General features: G+C 34.4%; 3 protein-coding genes across 3 annotated transcripts; all 3 read right to left on the bottom strand.

Annotated features, from left to right (window-relative positions):
• Window positions 1–932: 932 nt before the first annotated feature.
• LOC125200370 (exocyst complex component EXO84B-like) lies at window positions 933–6,250 on the bottom strand. Its single transcript, XM_089060931.1, has 7 exons — window positions 5,794–6,250; window positions 4,820–4,917; window positions 3,351–4,407; window positions 2,436–2,951; window positions 2,072–2,260; window positions 1,852–1,988; window positions 933–1,407 (listed from the first exon to the last, which is right to left on the bottom strand). The coding sequence occupies exons 1-7, from the start codon at window positions 5,962–5,964 to the stop codon at window positions 1,245–1,247; spliced, it is 2,331 nt and encodes a 776-aa protein (XP_088917057.1). The 5' UTR covers window positions 5,965–6,250; the 3' UTR covers window positions 933–1,244.
• A 664-nt stretch (window positions 6,251–6,914) lies between these two features.
• On the bottom strand, window positions 6,915–8,936 carry LOC125187064 (ATP synthase subunit epsilon, mitochondrial-like). Its single transcript, XM_048083575.2, has 2 exons — window positions 8,695–8,936; window positions 6,915–7,129 (listed from the first exon to the last, which is right to left on the bottom strand). The coding sequence occupies exons 1-2, from the start codon at window positions 8,876–8,878 to the stop codon at window positions 7,104–7,106; spliced, it is 210 nt and encodes a 69-aa protein (XP_047939532.1). The 5' UTR covers window positions 8,879–8,936; the 3' UTR covers window positions 6,915–7,103.
• A 1,553-nt stretch (window positions 8,937–10,489) lies between these two features.
• On the bottom strand, window positions 10,490–12,746 carry LOC125186670 (uncharacterized). Its single transcript, XM_048083086.2, has 8 exons — window positions 12,646–12,746; window positions 12,414–12,533; window positions 12,248–12,315; window positions 11,820–11,997; window positions 11,287–11,344; window positions 10,948–11,183; window positions 10,814–10,865; window positions 10,490–10,717 (listed from the first exon to the last, which is right to left on the bottom strand). Exons 1-8 carry the CDS (start codon window positions 12,646–12,648, stop codon window positions 10,650–10,652), a joined length of 783 nt encoding a protein of 260 aa, XP_047939043.1. The 5' UTR covers window positions 12,649–12,746; the 3' UTR covers window positions 10,490–10,649.
• Window positions 12,747–18,414: the final 5,668 nt, after the last annotated feature.

Raw genomic sequence — 18,414 nt, 5'->3', positions numbered from 1 at the left:
ACTTTTTAATGTAGTTATAAATTTTTGATAGTGACATTAATTGGCTTATGTAGTATCTTGGAGTGGATTATCAAAATACTTTTAGTATTACTAACTATATTTGTGTCCCACTATTAATTCATTTTTCAAGTTGATATATTGTTTGTCCCCCTATTAAATTCGTTATTCAAGTTGATATATAGTCTGTGTCCCACTATTAAATTCCTTATCTAAGTCCATTAAAACGATGAAAGCTTTACGGATAAGCATACATCCTACTCCCCTTTCTTCAAGTAAAAAACAAATTATTTATTAAAGTAGAGATATTATTAATATAACAAATTGTGATTGACATTTAATCAGATAGTAATTGTAAAATATTTAAATGTTATAGTGTCCATGTATTAACCGACCAAATTATAGTATAAGAATTTTTCTCTCGAGTAGCGTATATCCTATGTTACTTAGGAGGTTGGAAGATATCTCTGACCAATTCTTGCATATAACCACAAGTAATTTCCATGAAAATTCTTGAACTGCTTTTGCTTGATTTTACTGTCTCGAAAAGGCCCATAAATCTTGGGAGACTTTTGAATTTGTAATATAAAAGCAAATAATTCAGAAGAATATTAGTTCAAATACTGGAATTATTTTAGCAGAGGTCGGCGAATAATGGTTAATGTCAACATGAATTTGCCATTTTGTATTCTTGTTATTGTTTTAGGCATGCATTAGCCCTTCGCCACATAGCTATTATAAACATATCTATATCCTAGTAGTATTACTTTAGCAATTAATCTTCTACTTAGTTCATAAAAAATAAACAAAACACAATAGAAGTCAATGTAAGTGAACATTACATTTTCAAGTTGATTGCTGGCCAATCAACCATTTTGTTCAAAGTAGTAGTTAGTTGCTTAAGTTTCAATTTCAACACGAGAGAGAGAGAGAGGGAGAGAGAATCTTGCAAATTTTGGATTGGTAACATTACAAGATAAGCTTGTACATATAACACAAAACAACTATGCAAATTTAGGTTCTGTACTAACACCTTATCGACATGTACACACTCAAAATGCTCCTCTGCTGAGAAACCATAAAGAATTTCTAGACTTCCAAGAAATCAAATTTATGGCTACAAATCTACTGCTTTGGCCATTAAAATAAAGAAAAGAATATGGAGCAAGCAAATACTATAAAGGCATTTTACCCGTCACAAACCGTGTGCCTGCAGTCTAATGTACAGATTCTGTAACAATTTTGCCTCAGGAGCTTCCATGAGATCTCATGGATGAGATAGATTGAGCTGAAACAGATGCGGTTGGACTGTTGAGGTCACGCTCTCCGTTGGTGTTCTTCGGTTGACCACTCAGCTTCTCTATCGCGTCTTGACAAACTTCATTGAACCAGTCATCTTCTGGAAGTACACTGCAAATGGAAAAACACCGCTCACAAGTTCATAATTAATCAATCCATCAAAGTAAATGATGAATTAGCCTATATTAATTTTATTCATCTGTCTGAAAGCTGTATATCTCTTTTGTTGGGGTCGCCGGGGGTTAGGTTGTTGGTCATGTAGCAAACAATTCGTCACTCTACAAGTAAGTCCAAAACTAATGTTTACTCATCAATAAGAAACCAGGGTGATATATGTAAGGATACTCCCAGCAAACGCCATTATTTATTGTGGAGATCTCTATAAGCTTATCCCACGGAATTCTAATTCAGCTTTTTGTAGTGACAGTCTTTTTTCCATCCATGACATAATCAATCTATCAGGGATGTTCATTAAATTATTTCAAACAAACACAAAAAATAGTGACAATAAGCTCAATCAAATCTGGACATGAGAAAATAATTATGGAAAATTACCTATATGGATCCATGCCTGTTGAAGAAAATGCAGCAATTGCTTTATTTATAATATCATTCACTACACGGTGCAAGTTCCTGGACAAGTAACGGCCTTGCGAGGCGAAACACATGACAAATTTCATATCCAGATAGAACTGCAAGAATTAAGATTGTGAATACACAGACAAGGGGAATGGAAAATAGGAGCAATCACAGAACGGATATCAGTTTTCCAAACCTGTTGTAGACCAAGATCACCCAACGGCCTAGGTCCTTCCTCGATGTCATCCCAAAATGTTTGATCTTCTGAAAGCCATAAAATGACAGTCTCTGTGAGCCTCATTAACAACAGTGTGGCAAATCTCTCCCGGCCTACAAACATATCTGCTGCTATACTAGCCATTCTATTCAACTTGGCATAAAGATCCTGGAAGCATAGAATATAAAATACAATAAATCAATGTACAGCTTTTCAAATGTTAGCGATGGAAGGATGGATGGCAATAGATTGTACACCATATTTTGTCCAAAAGTTAACACCACTATGAAAACAGTTTATAGAGATAGGAAGCTAACTGACCAAATTAAATATATATGTATACCTGAAACACTGGAGTAGGGAACCACTCAATTTCATCAGCGTTCCCATTCAAATTTATGTATGAATCCGCAGTCAGATAGCTATCACCTTCTTCCGTGAAAATGAGGTCTAGAGCATGTTGGCGGCAGAAACTATCTTTCAATCTATCAACAGAACTCACAAGGCGCCTCCTCCATTCCCTTTGCTCAGGATTACGGTTTTGGCGGTCCATGGGCCTTCTACGAGCATCATCCTTGTAATTAGCCTGACTTAATGGGGCGAGCTTCATTGCTGCACGAGGCAAAAGCTCCTCAGCAAGTAAGGATGCATTGGCAAGCAATGCTATTTGTTGTGCTTCGGTTTCAGCCATTCGAACAATTTTATTTCCCGAACCCTCAAAATCTGCCTCCTCATCCATTGAAGCGGGTAGAGCTTTTATGAGCATACTTACATAAGAATTGAACACCTGGAACAAGCCATCCAGTGTTCTAGTCCCTAGCTGCATGCTCAATAGGGGCCCTACATCTTCAAAGAAGTCCTGCACAAACAACCATAAACACCACAATCAGGATCAAGGTTGGCACCATCTACAGAAGAGAGCTATTGTAGATAATTTTGTTGGCAAAAGTATTGAGTGCATGAGAATAGTATGTTAAGTTGTTAGCAAATCCTTCCAAGAGAGTTTAAAAATAAGAAAAAATTAAAAAAAAAGTGGAACGATGGTCGATAAATCATACTGATAAAAGTTTATCACAGCAGAAGATCATCTGATGTTTTATAAACTGCCAGTTCCTAGGAATATTGTTTTGAGGGTTATGTATTTCCTGGTGATTAAGGTAACAATTTGAAAATGTTATTCACTCAAGCCTATGAATCAGGAATCAGTACAAGATATTCGTCATACTCTGCTCACACTTCAGAACATAATAAAATTTACCTGGACCATTGTATTGAAACGATGAGCACTACTTGAAAGCTTGTGCTGATGTGCCAATGCACTACCAGAAACAGCTACAGTAGTTCTTCCAGACAAACGCACAGCGCCAGGAGTATATGTAAGCTCCCAATCATCGGCAGCTGCTAAGGCAGCTGTACTCTCTTCAATTCGCTTTAAATTAGCATCCAGAGCTTGCTCAACGCTGGGTCTAAAAAGCTTTATAAGAACAGGACAAAGAGCAAGTCCTCGAGCTTCAAGTAAGGAACAGTGGCCTAATGCTATTTGAACGCATTCTGCGGCAGATCTCAATCCTCCAGCAGCCGCAGATGAAGCTAGTGCATGTCTTTTGACTAGAAGTGCATATGCTTCTGTCTGTTTCGTTGCCCACATGACAAGCTCAGATGTATAAGCTGTTTCCTTGCCAAAAATAGCCTTGGAATCACTTGCTGCTTGAGAAATGGCAGAGAATACAAGCTGTGAAAGAGCTGCTGTATATGCTCCACCATAAGATGTGTTTGATGGGCGGAGACTTTGCATGTTGTATTGATACCTCTGATAATGAGCATTAAGGAGTAAACTATGAGCACGTGGACCATCACCTAGCTTTTTAAGAGCAGAAATTGATGCACGAAGCTCAGAACCCCGCGTGGAAGGTTGGCAGGCAGCTTCAGCAAGCTGATCAGCTAACCTTTGTCTGCGTTCAGTTATAGAAGTCTGAAGTGACAAAAGCATGACGGGAGACAGAGTTTTCTTTTCTTTTGCTTCAGCCACAATACGCTCACCCTCATCAAGGCTGACTAAAGCTTCATCAATCCTTCTTTCAGCTAACAATACATCAAGGAAATCGGGAAATTCTGTTGACCATTTCTCTAACTCAGAAGGTTCTCCTACTTCGTGGTTGGACAAACCAGTTGTCACTGAACCCTCAGGAACAGTGTCAGATGAAGAGTCAATATGAACTCCCTCAGCTAGATTATGAATCAGTGTTGCCTGAGTGGACAGCAAGTTTCTCATTGATGAAAGTTCGCCCTCTAAGTCTGATATCTCTTTGGACGTGCTGCAGTTTTCATAGAAAGTAGACGAAAGCTATTACATTAGTATGTTGCATTACAGCAGACGGTAATAACTAAATAGATCTAGTTTACAGTAAAATACTATGCTGGATGCACGCTAAAAACATATGATAATAGAAAAGTGTCCCAATTAAGAAGAATAGATCTCCAGAAGTTCTCTCATCAAAGAGAAGGTTGGCAGCTATTTGGTTAATATGAACATGCAGCAGCTATTGAGCACTTGGACAGCATTTTGATTTTCAGTAGCATAATAATATCTAAATGCAACGCAAACAAAGAGGTAGCTCCACATCTTAGGTCTTCAAATGCTTTCTGCATTCCAGTATACAAAAGCGGGACTAAAGGCAGAGCGATGACATTGTTACAACAACCCTGACATAACCACAAAGAACTCACCGAATAAAAGCTGTATAATTCGCAAAAACACTTCGGCGCATTTCTTCAGCAGAAGCTCTTTTCAGATCAACGAGATTTGAGCATAATTGCCTAATTTCCTGCAAAATTGTTAAAACTGTTATATTCAGCACAAGCTCCCATTTTCTAATGAAGACTGAAATCAAATTCAAAACTTGGGCATCAAGCTGAGTATCAACACAGGAAACTGATTCCCCATCCCCCCCCCCCCCCCAAAAAAAAGGTCCTCCTACTGGAAGAGATGATAACACATTTCACAGTGGGATTTGCTACTTTAGGCCACTTTACATAGGTAGTCAATGAGGTCGGGAGAATGTTCACTTAATTCGTATGGTATGCAAAGGAGATATAATCGATAAAATAAAACTGGTATACGAAGCATAATGCAGTGAATGTGATTAATGAATGCATCATTCCAAATCATCAGATCTTTCTCTTTAACAGTTCTACTGAAATCAGATTCTCTTCTCTGCCCACCACAATTTCTCATTTCTCTAAACCTATTTTTAGTAAGAGGCAAAACTCAAAAATTGTAACATCAACCCCCCATACACACAATATTGAATAAAATCATTCCTATTTGTTGGTATGTTTGCTAAATTCCACCTTGTTTCTCTTCATCAAAACAAAGGCAAGAAAAAATCAAAATGTGAAATATTATGTTTCTCATGGTACCAACTTCATTGAGCTATTTATACCAAATTTTTAGATCATAAGAACATGATCAGAGAGAACTTATTCTATGATCATCACCGAGAAATGTGAAACTAATCCTTAGGCTACTATACTATTTTAACAAGGGAAAACACCTATAAATAGGAAAAAATCTTCCTTAATCATTAGCCAATTATTGTCAAACAAGTTGCTATCATTTACTTTCGCGCAATTTTCCCCAACCAAATTAAAATCCAAAACAGAAGTTCTCCGTTCTCCCAATCACAGCAAAAATTCCATACCTTTTCGCTGAGCGAATGACACCTGGACTGCACAAAGCTATCGGCATCGAAGTTATCAGACCTGAAAACTTTCAAATTTTCCTCAAATTTCACCACTCCGTCTTTGACATTTCCCTTCACTGAAGCTCCCGTGTGCGCCGCTCTTGACCGAGTCGATTTCGCCGAAGCCATTGCTAAACAGACTACCTCGGGAACGAATTAACTGAACTAATTCAAAACCAATCGGGTAAATTAAGCTGAGCAAAATCAGATTCACCGCAATTCGGCGGCTCAGATCCGGAAACTGCTGCTCCAACGCGAAGCTAGGGCAGCTCCGATCCGAAACTGGTGAGATATCAAGAGACGGATACAGTATGAATGAGATTAGGGATTGAATCAGCCATTAAAGATAAAAACGGGAGGTTTTGCTGAGTTGGTTTTGGTTGACGGAATGTTTTGGTGGACTGTCAAAGAAACCACTCTTACTTTTGTTTGGATTTAAATACCGATAATTTTTTTTATCAAAATTGGGATCATTATTGGTCCATTTTTGGTGCAAATGCAATAATTGTAGCTTATCCTATTCATTGTTATTCAAATTTTTTTTATAACTAGAATATTTTTTCTACATTTTTTTCGAGTATATTGATATTGTCATATTGCGAATTGTATGAACATACTTACATTTTTTATATGATCATACTTACATTGAGAATAGGAAATTTTTTGTGAACCCTTTCATTAAAAATGTCTTTAAAATTAGTGCGCTGAAATTTCAATACATTATCAAGGGAAAAATTATACTCCCTCCTTGTCAAAAGTAGTATAGTGCTTAATTTGGATTTGTCATAAATTTAATAAATATTTGATAAATAGTCGGACAAAACTTCAACATCGTAATATAAATTAACTTAAAAGTTTGGTCATTTTCACCTTTACCAAACTCTACCTTAGCAGTCTTGGCAGTATGAAGATTCATTTTTGTGCATTCTTAAAGCAACTTTATTGAAGAAAATGTGTACAAACATAATTGATAATCAAGACAGATTATTGAAAGCAAACTGGAATAGCTGGTCATGAAGAAAGCCAACCAATCTGTCCAACAATAATTGCAATAAACTAGTGCTTTTCAATAGAAGAGCTCTGGCAAAATGATTGGCAATAGCACAGCAAAAAGACGTCAAAACATTCACATTATTATCAGTCCATTTGGATCAGACTCAGCTCACAAGAACAGGTGAAGTTTGTGAGGGAATTACAAAGCCAGAATAGTTTGTATCACAATAAAACGAATACGAAAAAGGACCTTAGCTTTATGCTGGTGCCAAGCCTCATTCAGGAGTGTCGGTGCGGATGGCTGAAAAGCAATGAAAAACTCCAATCAGAAAATAGAGCATTTTTCTGATTATTGGTTGAAAATAATAATTGAGAAAAAAGATATGTGCTATAAGAGTAGTAAGATAGCATAACATGCACAACTCCTTACTAGAATTTCTTACATCAAACTAATTGACAAGAAAGAATTATATTCAGAATATAACTATAAACACCATATTACAAAGAAAACTAAATCTCCCACATTAATCTAAGAGACCATAGTTGCTTGTAACGTATTGTGTTCACACTAATCTGGTACAAACTCTAAAGTTTACATATCAGTTTTACATCTGATTGTGTAGTAATCTAATGAGAATGGATAAAAATGTCTCTTTATTTGGTCTTACATCAGATCGTGGTATTAATCTATAAAACCAGTGATCCTACATAAAACATTAAAACCACAGTGATCCAGAGATCATTACCCTCCAAACTCCCGAAAGGTAAATCCACTATAGCTGGATAAACGAGCCAGGAAACTTACACTAAAATATACACCTAAAAAGCTAGGCCTCATCCCATGATTTATTTTCAAACAGGAATAAGCGGAACTTACACAAAAATAAGTAAGCCCCTAAATATTTGTTCGTATGTTGCTCCTTGTTGGAAATTGAGGTGACAGAATACATTGAACATGGAAGCAATATCAGTTCTTGACACAAACAGTGCTTAAAAGGTTAATGGTTAGGAAAACAGCAAGTTCTTCTGGATTTAGCTGGGACTTATGGGCCTAGTTTTAAGGTGACTCTATAAATTAACAGTGATAGTTAGCTAAGAAACAATTGAGATATGTGTCTGGCTCTCCAATTGAAGAAGTGAGGCGAATGCTAGCAAGAACAACAACGATAAATGATGTCCCAATAAAACAACTCCCTCAGTCAGAGTGGATATGTCCCAAAAATGGTCATACTAACTTCCTAAATGAACAATATTAGCACAAAATGAGATCACAATAGAAAAGCAGTGTTTTCTTAGGAACAGAGATTCGAGAAGAACGAAGGTAAAAATGGGACAAGTCCTTAACACTAGCTTAAAAGCAGACGAAACAAATGATCGAAAAGCATTTAGTTCAAAAGTACATACACATAAACAATATCAACAGCGGTAAATGCCCAACAAAACCTTGGACACGCCATTTTGTGAGACACCTATCAAGTAGTACTCCTATTATCTAACCCTTCTCAAAAACAGGGCATAACCATCGCCAACCATTTATCCTAAAAATTTTAGGTACATTACGCTTCAAACTCAGCTCCAGTAAAACACAAACCCCAAGCTTAATGTAGACATCCCAATTAAGCCAGTTCAATCAGAAATCAAAAACCTCAAAATCAAAATCCAAACGTCACAAAATCCCAAATCTAATCCAATAAATACAAAGCATGAATCAATAACCAAACATTCAACCCTAATAGCCTCGAAACAGCTGAAACGAATCAATCGTCAGCGAAAAACACAATCAAAGACCTAATTGATCAGGAAAAAAAAAAAGAAACAGATCACAAAATAATCCAAATACAAAACTGAAAGGAGAACAAAAATTACTTGGTTTCTCAGGCTTGCCGTCAACCCATTTGGAAACGCTGAAATGGACCTTCTCACGGGACAAAGCTTCGGATCTGTAAGGCTCCTTCAAACACTGCCTGACGAGACTGGCGCAGAGATTGGAGTAGGTTACGTAGGTCATTCCGGCAGCTCTCCAAAACGGTTGCGCAGCGCTGGACGACATTTCTCCCTCCCTCTCTCTCAGTAGCTCTTTCTCACCTCAAAGTGCGTGTATGTGTGTGTGATTTAGTAGTGATCGACTGATATAGGCCTATTTGGGCTCCCGCTAATGGGCTGCCTTTTTACATGGGCCCACCGCTAATTGGATCAAATCGAAGCCATTAGTTTTATCAACTCAAACTCATATATTTAATTCCTTTGCCATTAATTTGCCTACAAAATTATACTATCAATATGTTAATTCTAATTCATGTACTATCAATATGTATGGTGTATGAATTTTAATTCCTTGTACCATCAATAATTAATATATTTATTATGTATATTACTCCTTATTAGATTATGTTCTCTTTATTTTGATTTATTTACTTTATTTAAATGTTATATATTAATTACTAATGAGAGCAAGAGTTTAGGGATATGATTTAATATGAAAAAAATGGTAATATTTCATAAATTTATAATTTTTATAGTTTTATTTGAATTATTATATTTTTTTATATCAAGTGTCCTAGAATTTTGGACGTATGATTTAACTTGAAAAAATGTTCTCTTTAACTTTTGTAAAAAGGTTATAGGTAAAAGTAAATATTAGTATTAGTATAATAATATTACTACCTCCGTCCACTAAAATTCGTCTCACTTTGACCCGGCACGGGTTTTAAGAAATGTAATGAAAAGTGAGTTGAAAAAATTAGTAGATTGTGGGTCCTACTTTTATATATTAGTTTTATAATAAAATGTGAGTAGGAATGAGTTAGTGGAATATGAGATCCACTACCAAAAATGGTAAAGGTGAAATGGGACAAATTTTGGGGGACGGACGGAAATGAAAAACTAGAACAAATTTTGGTGGACGGAGGTAGTATGATTTTTAAAATTATTTTAATATTATTAATATTTAAATTATTTTAATATTATTAATATTTCAGCACCGGCTTGTTTGTATTTCAGGTTCCGCCACTGATGTGGATCATCATATTTCATTGATAGAATTAGAAAATACAAGTGTTTGGATGTCTCAAACGAGTTAATGGATGATTGGTTTTGTTTTTATGATTGATGGAACTATAAAATAGCACTATTAAGATGCCTCGAAAGAACGAATAGATGGTAAGTTCTATAATTGGTGGGATTGGGTGTTCTCAAAGGAACATGATTCACAATACGAAAGTCATCGGTAAAGAAAACAATCGGTAGATTCACAATACGAAAGTCGACGGTAGAGATAACAATCGCCAATCGGTATCAGTCGGATGTTCCCATAGAGTTTGACCATTTTTTCTAGTATTTCATTCAAAATAGGGACATAAATTTTTATATCATGTTTTCAAAACAACAAATTAATTAAATAACACTACACATAATACATATATTGATCATTTTAAGGTATTTGGACGTGCTAGCTGTACCAATTTGGATGTCTAGGAATAACACCTATATTTCAATCAACTTTTAAGCATATTTTTTAAAAAATTAAGAAAGCTCAAGCAAATTTGATAATTTCATTAGTTGATCAGCAAAATGTGACAAACTCTCCAATGGAGTAATCCCCTTATAAGTTTCAAAACAATAGCAAAATTGGTTAGAACATTATATAAGTCCACAAACAATAGAAAATGTAAAAATCCCTGGAATATTGCAGTTTGACACTTCCAAAATTTTGCTACATAAATTAACTAGTTGAGCTTAAACAAAACCAGTAGCAAGTATTTAGCAGCCCATATGCGATTACTGCAACAAACAAGGAATGTAGATTGGTAAACACATGGCCATTATACAAGCAAAACAGCATTGATGCAACCATCGTTTTCAGGATTATTAGTAACTTGCGCATATTTTCCTGCATTCACCATACAGCAAGAGTAAGAATCGTATACCAGCTTAGCTTTAAATAAACTTAAACAAAACAATAGTATAGTGGCGTGAGCAGCCATACCCCACACAACTTTCCCAGCAGGCGTGACGAGTCCAAGTTCACTACAATTGACCTAGATTATAGATGAAAAGTAATTTCAGATGACGAAGTTTGGCAGATGAGGAGTTATATGAGTTATTGAAAGGAAAGATTACCTCGATAATGGTTCCCCTAGTCATAACTCCGAGAGAAGTATACATGGGGCCATTTGGATTCTTCTTTACACCAATGATCTCCAAATTGAAAGTGCACTTCAGTTCAGGGTGTGTTACGTGTGCTTTTGTAAAACGTAGACCAGATGGGCGAATGAAACGCTCATACTTCGGAGGTTTCCTTGTGAAACTTGGTCCTACAAATGTGGCCTTTGTGATCATCCTCTTCCACTGCTTGGCTGCAAAACAAAAACCAAGTTTAAAATACCATGAGCATGATTCTCATTCGGATAAGAATCCCAGCTGCGTGACAAAAAAGCACATCTCGAAAAGGATACTTACTTTTCCTTTTACCAGATCTGATTACCCTAAACATCTCATCTTCAGCAACAGGTCTAACCTACAAAGGTAGCAGATAACGTTGATCATCAAATATAGCTCAAGTAGTATAATGAAACATAATATAGGGAGTATTGGAAAATGCATCCATGATAAAAAGCTAGCAGAATATATAACCAAGAAGTACCACATAGAAAATTTATTGAAAATTAGTCTTCGTAGTTGGCTTCTAACAAATTCTTATTCACAAAAAATGGGTTATTACAACTTTTCTGAGGTATGAAGGGTGGTCGAGAAGAAACCTCACATTTTACATTGCATCCCAGTGATCTTTCCTTAAAGAGGTGCCAGTTTCATAATAAAAATGATGAATCATATTACGGAATAAATTCTATGAATACTCAAGTAGACAATTAGTCAATATGTAATGAATAAGATTTACTGCCATATCATAGTATTATGTTGGAAGACATCTCGAAAGTTACCATCAGAGAAGTAAACTGGAATGGAAAAAAAAAACTAGTTGTGTGAATTACCTTTGGAAGAGGAACGTCCCATTTTCCTGCCTTTTCTTTCTGCTTTTGCTTGACAGTATTGCTAAGAACCTTCGCTCTTGTGGTCTCATCACGGTCAAGAAGGTATGCAGGGAGAGCTCCTTCCCGGACATTATCATCAACCTTGCGCCTAGTTGATGACTCCTCGTGCATAGCCAACCTGTTATATACGAAAAAAGTGAGTGTATATTACAACAACACAAAATGCTGAATTCATATTAGGTCTTATTTAAACACAAAAAGAAAGGGGAACCAAAAGAAAAACAATGAATTATAGACTCAAAACCAGTAACACAATGGAAACCTATTGATTTCACTACATCATCAATTCATCATACGAAATTGGGAAAATTAACAATATGAGGAGATAAAAAAAAATACTAACTAACAAAAACAGCCAAAAAGCTTACGTTTTCTTCAATAGCGCCTTCTCAGCATACCGCTTCTTTGCAAACATCTTACCCTTAATACCCAATGTCTGTTCATTCACCAGAAAAAGCAAACGAAAATAAATTTCAAATTTCTCCAAAACTAAATTAAATCAAAACAAAGATGAAGCATAAAAGAGATGCTAACGTTTTGCGCGATTTTAGAGCGCTTGTGAACTTCACGAGCCTCCTTCTTGCGCTTGCGCTCGAAGTGGTCATGGCGGTAGCCATTCCTCTTCCTGTGCAGCTCGATGTAATCTCCTTGAGGCTGTCAAAATCAACCAATTTCAGCTCAAAATTAAGCTTAAGCAATGAATAATCAAGTCAATTTCAACTAAAAATCGAAAAATTTGGAGAAAAATGAGCAAAAAGATGCTAACCATCGTGTAGTAGAATTAGGGTTTTGCAGAATTTTGGTAGAAAAGAAACGGCGCTGTTGTGGTATATATACGTCGACGTTTTGGTTTAAGTTGAACAATAATTTTCGGTGATTGTATTTCGGTGATTTAAGTTGAACAATAATTTTATTTAAATAATGATTCATAAGCTACTCATTAAAATATATATGAATTACTTACTAATTAAAATTTCAGAATCTTATAGTATTAAATTGGATGCTCATTTAAATTTTATTTAAAATATTAATTAAAGCTTATCGGTTGTACTAATTAGTAGTTATCAGTTCTAGTCATAATTTATTTTAACAAAAGATTTATCAAAATTTAAAAAGTGATTATGTATTTAAATTTATAAATCTCATTTATAATACTATTACACTAACAGTTAATTTTAAAAAAATAATTGAAACTCCCTTAGTATTATTCTTGAAATTATAGTAGTAACTAATAGCTCATACTCTGGTACTCCCTCCATCCCATAATTTTTGTCATATTTTGACCGGACATGAGTTTAAGATATGTAATAAAAAATGAATTGAAAAAATTAGTGGAAAGCGAGTTCTGCTCTAATATATTAGGTTGATATTAAAATGTGAATATAAATGAGTAGGTGAAATATGAAGTCCACTGCAAAAAATGGTAAAATGTGAAATGTGATAAATTTTGTGGGACAGACGAAAATGAAGAAATGTGACAAACTTTCTAGGACGGAGGGAGTACTTTAAGAGATAATTGTCACTTTATTTTTATTGACTTATTGATGCTCTCATAAAATTCAAAATTTAAATCTAAATCATAATTTTTAATTTTTTTAATTGTCTCAAAATGCATAAAATGGAAGCTAATATGAAAAAAATCAAATATGATTGATTGATAATGTTGATATATAAAAAATGTTGTGATTTTGTTGCCATAATATATTTTTTTATTTTTTCATTATAAATTTCAACTTTTACCATCATTAGATAATTGAAAAAACTGAAATGTTTTAGTATTAGAGTTTTAAATTTATGAAATTGGCCAAATTCAACGAATAACTATAATTTAATAACTATTATCACTAAATTTTAAATATAAATGTATTTTCAAATTTGATAAATTTTTAGTCCAAAACAGATTATAGATAAAATTTTAATTACTAAAAATGAATATCAACAAGTTATTATTATTATTATTATTATTATTATTATTATTATTATTATTATTATTATTATTATTATTATTATTATTATTATTATTATTATTATTATTATTTTATAAGTAAAATCACTAATCAATAAATTTTTAAATACTCTGATTTCATCAGCGGTGTGGATGGTAGAGTAGGGCAATATTAAAAATTTAAAGCCAAATCATTGATAAAAAAAATTTATGCCTACTGCCTATATGTATACTACCGTGGCAAGTGTAATATGAATCAAATTTTAAATACTGAAAATATGGAGTTAGTGTGGTATTGTACTGAAGCTACTTTGGAAAGAGTTAAAGTTTATAAAATTTGGCACAAAACGTCGAGACGTATTACTACCAAAGCAGCCCCTGCTGTGTTTTTACCACGGAAGCGGATCCAGCCCAAAAAGAAACTAAGAAAAAATTCGCTTATTTATAGGGTGGTTTAAATAGGCCAATTTTTGTTAAATGGGCCTTTTTATGTTAATTGGGCCAGACTATGAACTCTTTTTGGGCTTAGTGTTTTCGGCGAACCTATAAGCTCGGCCCATTACTCCAGTTTAGCCCGGCAAAGGCAACTGTCACCACCTACCACGGTGGAGTGTTTGCCGATGCTATGATATGTCTATTTTAGGTCTTAATTTTGTATTGAGCCTGGCCTGTCGTCAGTGGACATATTTATATAGAAGTAGGTTGTTCTCCGTCTTATGTCCATGGACGCAGCCAACACGACGTTGGTGAACCACATAAATTATGAGAAAAATTATGTATCTCTTTTTATTTCTATTTGTCTCGAATTATTACAGCCTCCTTAGTAGGTTATCTTTCGATATTCTTGTTAGCATTCGAGGTAAACTTTGTTGCAAGAACATTCTCTAAATTGTAATTGTCACTTTACTATATGTATGGATTATGTTATCAGTAGGGGTGAGAAAAAAAAAATGAAAATCGAATATTCAAACCGAATCAAATCGAAATTTTAAAATTCGGTTTGGTTTTTTCGGTTTTTCGGTTTCGGTTCGGTTTGAAAAATATAAAGAATTCGATTTTTCAGTTCGAGCAAAAAAAAATCGAAAAATCGAATTATATTTTAAATGTAATATTATGTATGTTTATTTTATTAATTTAATATGTTATAGTATCATATACTCCATAATATTATTTTTTTAATATATTTTATATAATATGTGTTATATATTCTATTAATTTTATATTTTATAATAGTTTATATTTATATTCTAATAGTATATATAAAGTAACATATATTATAGATATATAGTATTAAAAAAAATCGGTTTTTTGGTTTTTTTCTTTTAAATTTTGGTGTTTTCGGTTTTGATCAGTTTTTGAAGTTCGGTTTTCAATTTTTCGGGTTCGGTTTGGTTTTGAACTAAATTCAGTTTTTCGGTTTTGGCAAAAAACCAAACGAAACCCGAATGCTCACCCCAAGTTATTAGTCTCTTCACGTGAATTTTATTGAGATGGATGATACATAGATCAGTCCTGTGAAAACAATATCCCTTCTTGACTAGCTGCAGAAACTCTCCCTCTTGCCAAACCTTCTTTCCTCTGATAAAAAGTTCTAGCTAGTGCATCAATCTTGTGCTTGGTAGAATCAGTAGACCTCAATATACCCCGATTCTCGTATACAAATCCCGACACAAACACAGCTAGAGCTACGGATGACGACAGACCAGCAACCAGAAAGAGGCCTTTGAAACTATCTGCACTGAGGCTTTTGGAGTTTTAGCATGTTTATGACATTTATAAGAGTTTTAGTATGTTTATTTGTCTAAAGTAGAATCTTGAAACTGGCTTCTTGATTTACCACATTAGTTGTTGGAATAGAAATATCTGAATAATCTCCAGTAGTAACATGATCAAGAAAATCCATAGGAATGAACTCATATGGGACACCATATGGTAGAGATTCCATCACTTGTTTGAAAACATCAATGCAAAAGCCAGTCACTTCAACAGCATTTGTTTCTGAGTTTCTTTCAACTTTGGTGAACTCAGGGAATCCTCCCTTATTGGTAACTCCGACCTTCAGCTTCGTCCCGTTTGTCGAAACCTCCCAGCCTCTAGGCACGAGAACTCCCCGCCCCGGCCATACCACGCCCCCAAGATCGTCCTTTTTAGCCGAGTAGAGTGTCTTCGGGTCATCTACCAGCAGCTTCTGTGAAATGCCGTACTTTTCTGTCCAGAATCCGACTCTGTTCGCTCCTGCACCAACGACATTCACTATCTCAAAGGCAGACGCGTGCATCTGCCCGTTACTTATAGTGAAATCGCCACTCAGCCCTTTGGACTTATAGTTTCTGATCAAATGAACTAAAGATGGATCACTATTTGAAGTCCCTATTGCTTCCAAATCTGTCAAATTCCACCTTTGCACAGATTTCTTGAACTGTGGGGACGCCACTCCAACGCGTTCGACTGAATCAGCTAACGCAGTGGTGCTGTCGTAAGCCCACAGCCCAAAAACATTAAGTTCTGTTCTGTCCATCTCCGGATTTTCCTCGTGAAACCTCCTTCTCCATCTCTTAGTGAAGCGGCTAAGCTCATGCGATCGTGGAATGTGAGGCCTCACGCCTAATACGCCTTGCATTGCCTCAATGGTTGAATCAACAGAATCCACGAGACTGGTTAGCACGTCGGAGATAATCCAAGCATGCCCTTCAGCCATCATCCCTGCTTCTTCCGCCATTTGGAAGAAGCGGGAGGCGAGATTTGGTGTCAAGATCAAGAATCACACCTGCATCAGCCTTTGCATTCCGACAGTTGGACCGGCTCATGAAGATAAACATGGAAATGCAGCACAATCTTGGAATCTCCATTGGGAAGCATCAGAATTCAAGGATAAGAACGCAACAGTTAGAAAAAGAATAGTCACAGGTTGGAGAGAGACTCTTAAGACATCTCTCAACAATGGACTAGGAAACAAGATTTTTATTCTAAGACACTAGAGCTTAATGGAATAGACATTGACTTTGAGAAATGCAGAAAAACATGTTCAAATATTGTGGAATATCGACAGGAAAAAGTGATAATTATGTAGTATTCAATATTCAAAACTTTAATTTGAACACCAAAATTTAACCAAATACAGTATTAAAATCTTCCAGTTGCTTTTATATGCTTATCTTGAAGAGCTTTTGCATTGTATGGTTAAGTTGTCAAAATGCACATGTAGCAGAAATTATAATTCTACTCAATTATGTTGTTTCCATTGACTTGCAAATCATGCATAGCATATTTGAGCGTTCCCTCAATTTGTACACATTTATTTGGTGTCGTATGAGAGTCCAATAAAGATTAAGTTTGGGCTAAAAATGTATTTATTCGTTATGAAAATAAGTGCAGATACCATATAAGATTTTCTATTTGATGAGGGACTTAATAGAAAATAAAAGGACTTATATTTTATATAAGTATAAGCTAGAGTTATAGTCCCAAGACGTCAGAAGAACGTTTGATATATTTGTATTCTCTCGGTGGAATATTGTTAGATAAGAGTCTTCTCTACATTATTTTCAAATTTACTTTACTATACATCCACTTTAACTATTTATTACGATTTTTTCAAAACGAGTGCACAGGATGAATTGACTCAATTTTTATGGAATATTTTTTTTTGGAATTAGTTGGCGGTATATAATTTCTTCTCCCAAATTTTTGATAGTGATGTGGAAAATAATACGCTTTGTATTTGGGCTCATTTTGAGTATTTTGGGCTGATTTAATTTAGTGGGTAAACTTGGTTTTTGTGAGCCCTTTCCCAGTATTTAGGAAATACTATTATTGAAGGAAATATTTTTTTCATCAAATTCCAAAGGTTTATTCGTTAATGTTACAGATTAACGAAAAACATTGAATATGCGTTTAGGTTAATGTATTTTGAATATGGTTTTCAAAATAGAGAAATGTTTTGGAGACATAATGGCATTGCTATAATAGGGTGTAATTAGTAATTTTGTATTTAATTTTATTTTTGATTAAAATTATAGTTTATCAATATACCTTATTGCCCCTGCATATATAATTATCTAATCAAGGAGTATTAGTTAAGATCTACTCCATAAGAGTGCTTCATTAACGGAAATATATATGGATTTAGCTGGGACCCACAGCTTTAAATTTAATTGATCCATATCATTTTTTTTACATGTGCTTTAAAAACAAATGAATCAAAAAGATAAGAATAAATGTCAACAATTTTAATAATGACAAAATAATTAAACATATATTCAAAAATGTTAAAATTTCGAATGCTTAAAATTAATACAGTACTATATGTTTATTTAAAAATATGCAGTTATACTTTATATTTTTTATTGTAAAATATTAGAGTCTTTAGTTCAATTCAATATAACATATAACACATTTATATTTGATATAAAATATATTAATTCTAAATGAGATTACAGTTTTGATTTTAAGAATTCATAATTTTGAGTTTTTTTATGTACTTTTCCCAAATTTTAATTTCTGTAAATGTCTAATTTTCGGGAACGTTATAATTGGATCTCGATCAAAATATAATCACATGATCTTAATTCTTAACTCGTTATTCAATAT

This window comes from Salvia hispanica, chromosome 6, assembly GCF_029641045.1.
Source record: "Salvia hispanica isolate PSC_SH4W2 chromosome 6, Shi_PSC_v1, whole genome shotgun sequence".
In the NCBI taxonomy this organism is placed as follows: Eukaryota; Viridiplantae; Streptophyta; class Magnoliopsida; order Lamiales; family Lamiaceae; genus Salvia; species Salvia hispanica.
The sequence above is the reverse complement of the archived record's forward strand: the minus strand, read 5'-3'. Positions and strand labels throughout refer to the sequence as shown.

Coding starts and splice junctions, on each gene's coding strand:
- LOC125187064 (XM_048083575.2), bottom strand. CDS start 8,878: ATGTCGTCCAGCGCTGCGCAACCGTTTTGGAGAGCTGCCGGAATGACC. Junction 7,130..8,694: donor CGGCAAGCCTGAGAAACCAA/GTAATTTTTGTT, acceptor ATTGCTTTTCAG/CCATCCGCACCGACACTCCT.
- LOC125200370 (XM_089060931.1), bottom strand. CDS start 5,964: ATGGCTTCGGCGAAATCGACTCGGTCAAGAGCGGCGCACACGGGAGCT. Junction 4,918..5,793: donor GTCATTCGCTCAGCGAAAAG/GTATGGAATTTT, acceptor ACAATTTTGCAG/GAAATTAGGCAATTATGCTC. Junction 2,952..3,350: donor GTTTCAATACAATGGTCCAG/GTAAATTTTATT, acceptor TTGTTTGTGCAG/GACTTCTTTGAAGATGTAGG.
- LOC125186670 (XM_048083086.2), bottom strand. Junction 11,998..12,247: donor AAGGCGCTATTGAAGAAAAC/GTAAGCTTTTTG, acceptor CGTATATAACAG/GTTGGCTATGCACGAGGAGT. Junction 10,866..10,947: donor CTAGGGGAACCATTATCGAG/GTAATCTTTCCT, acceptor TCTATAATCTAG/GTCAATTGTAGTGAACTTGG.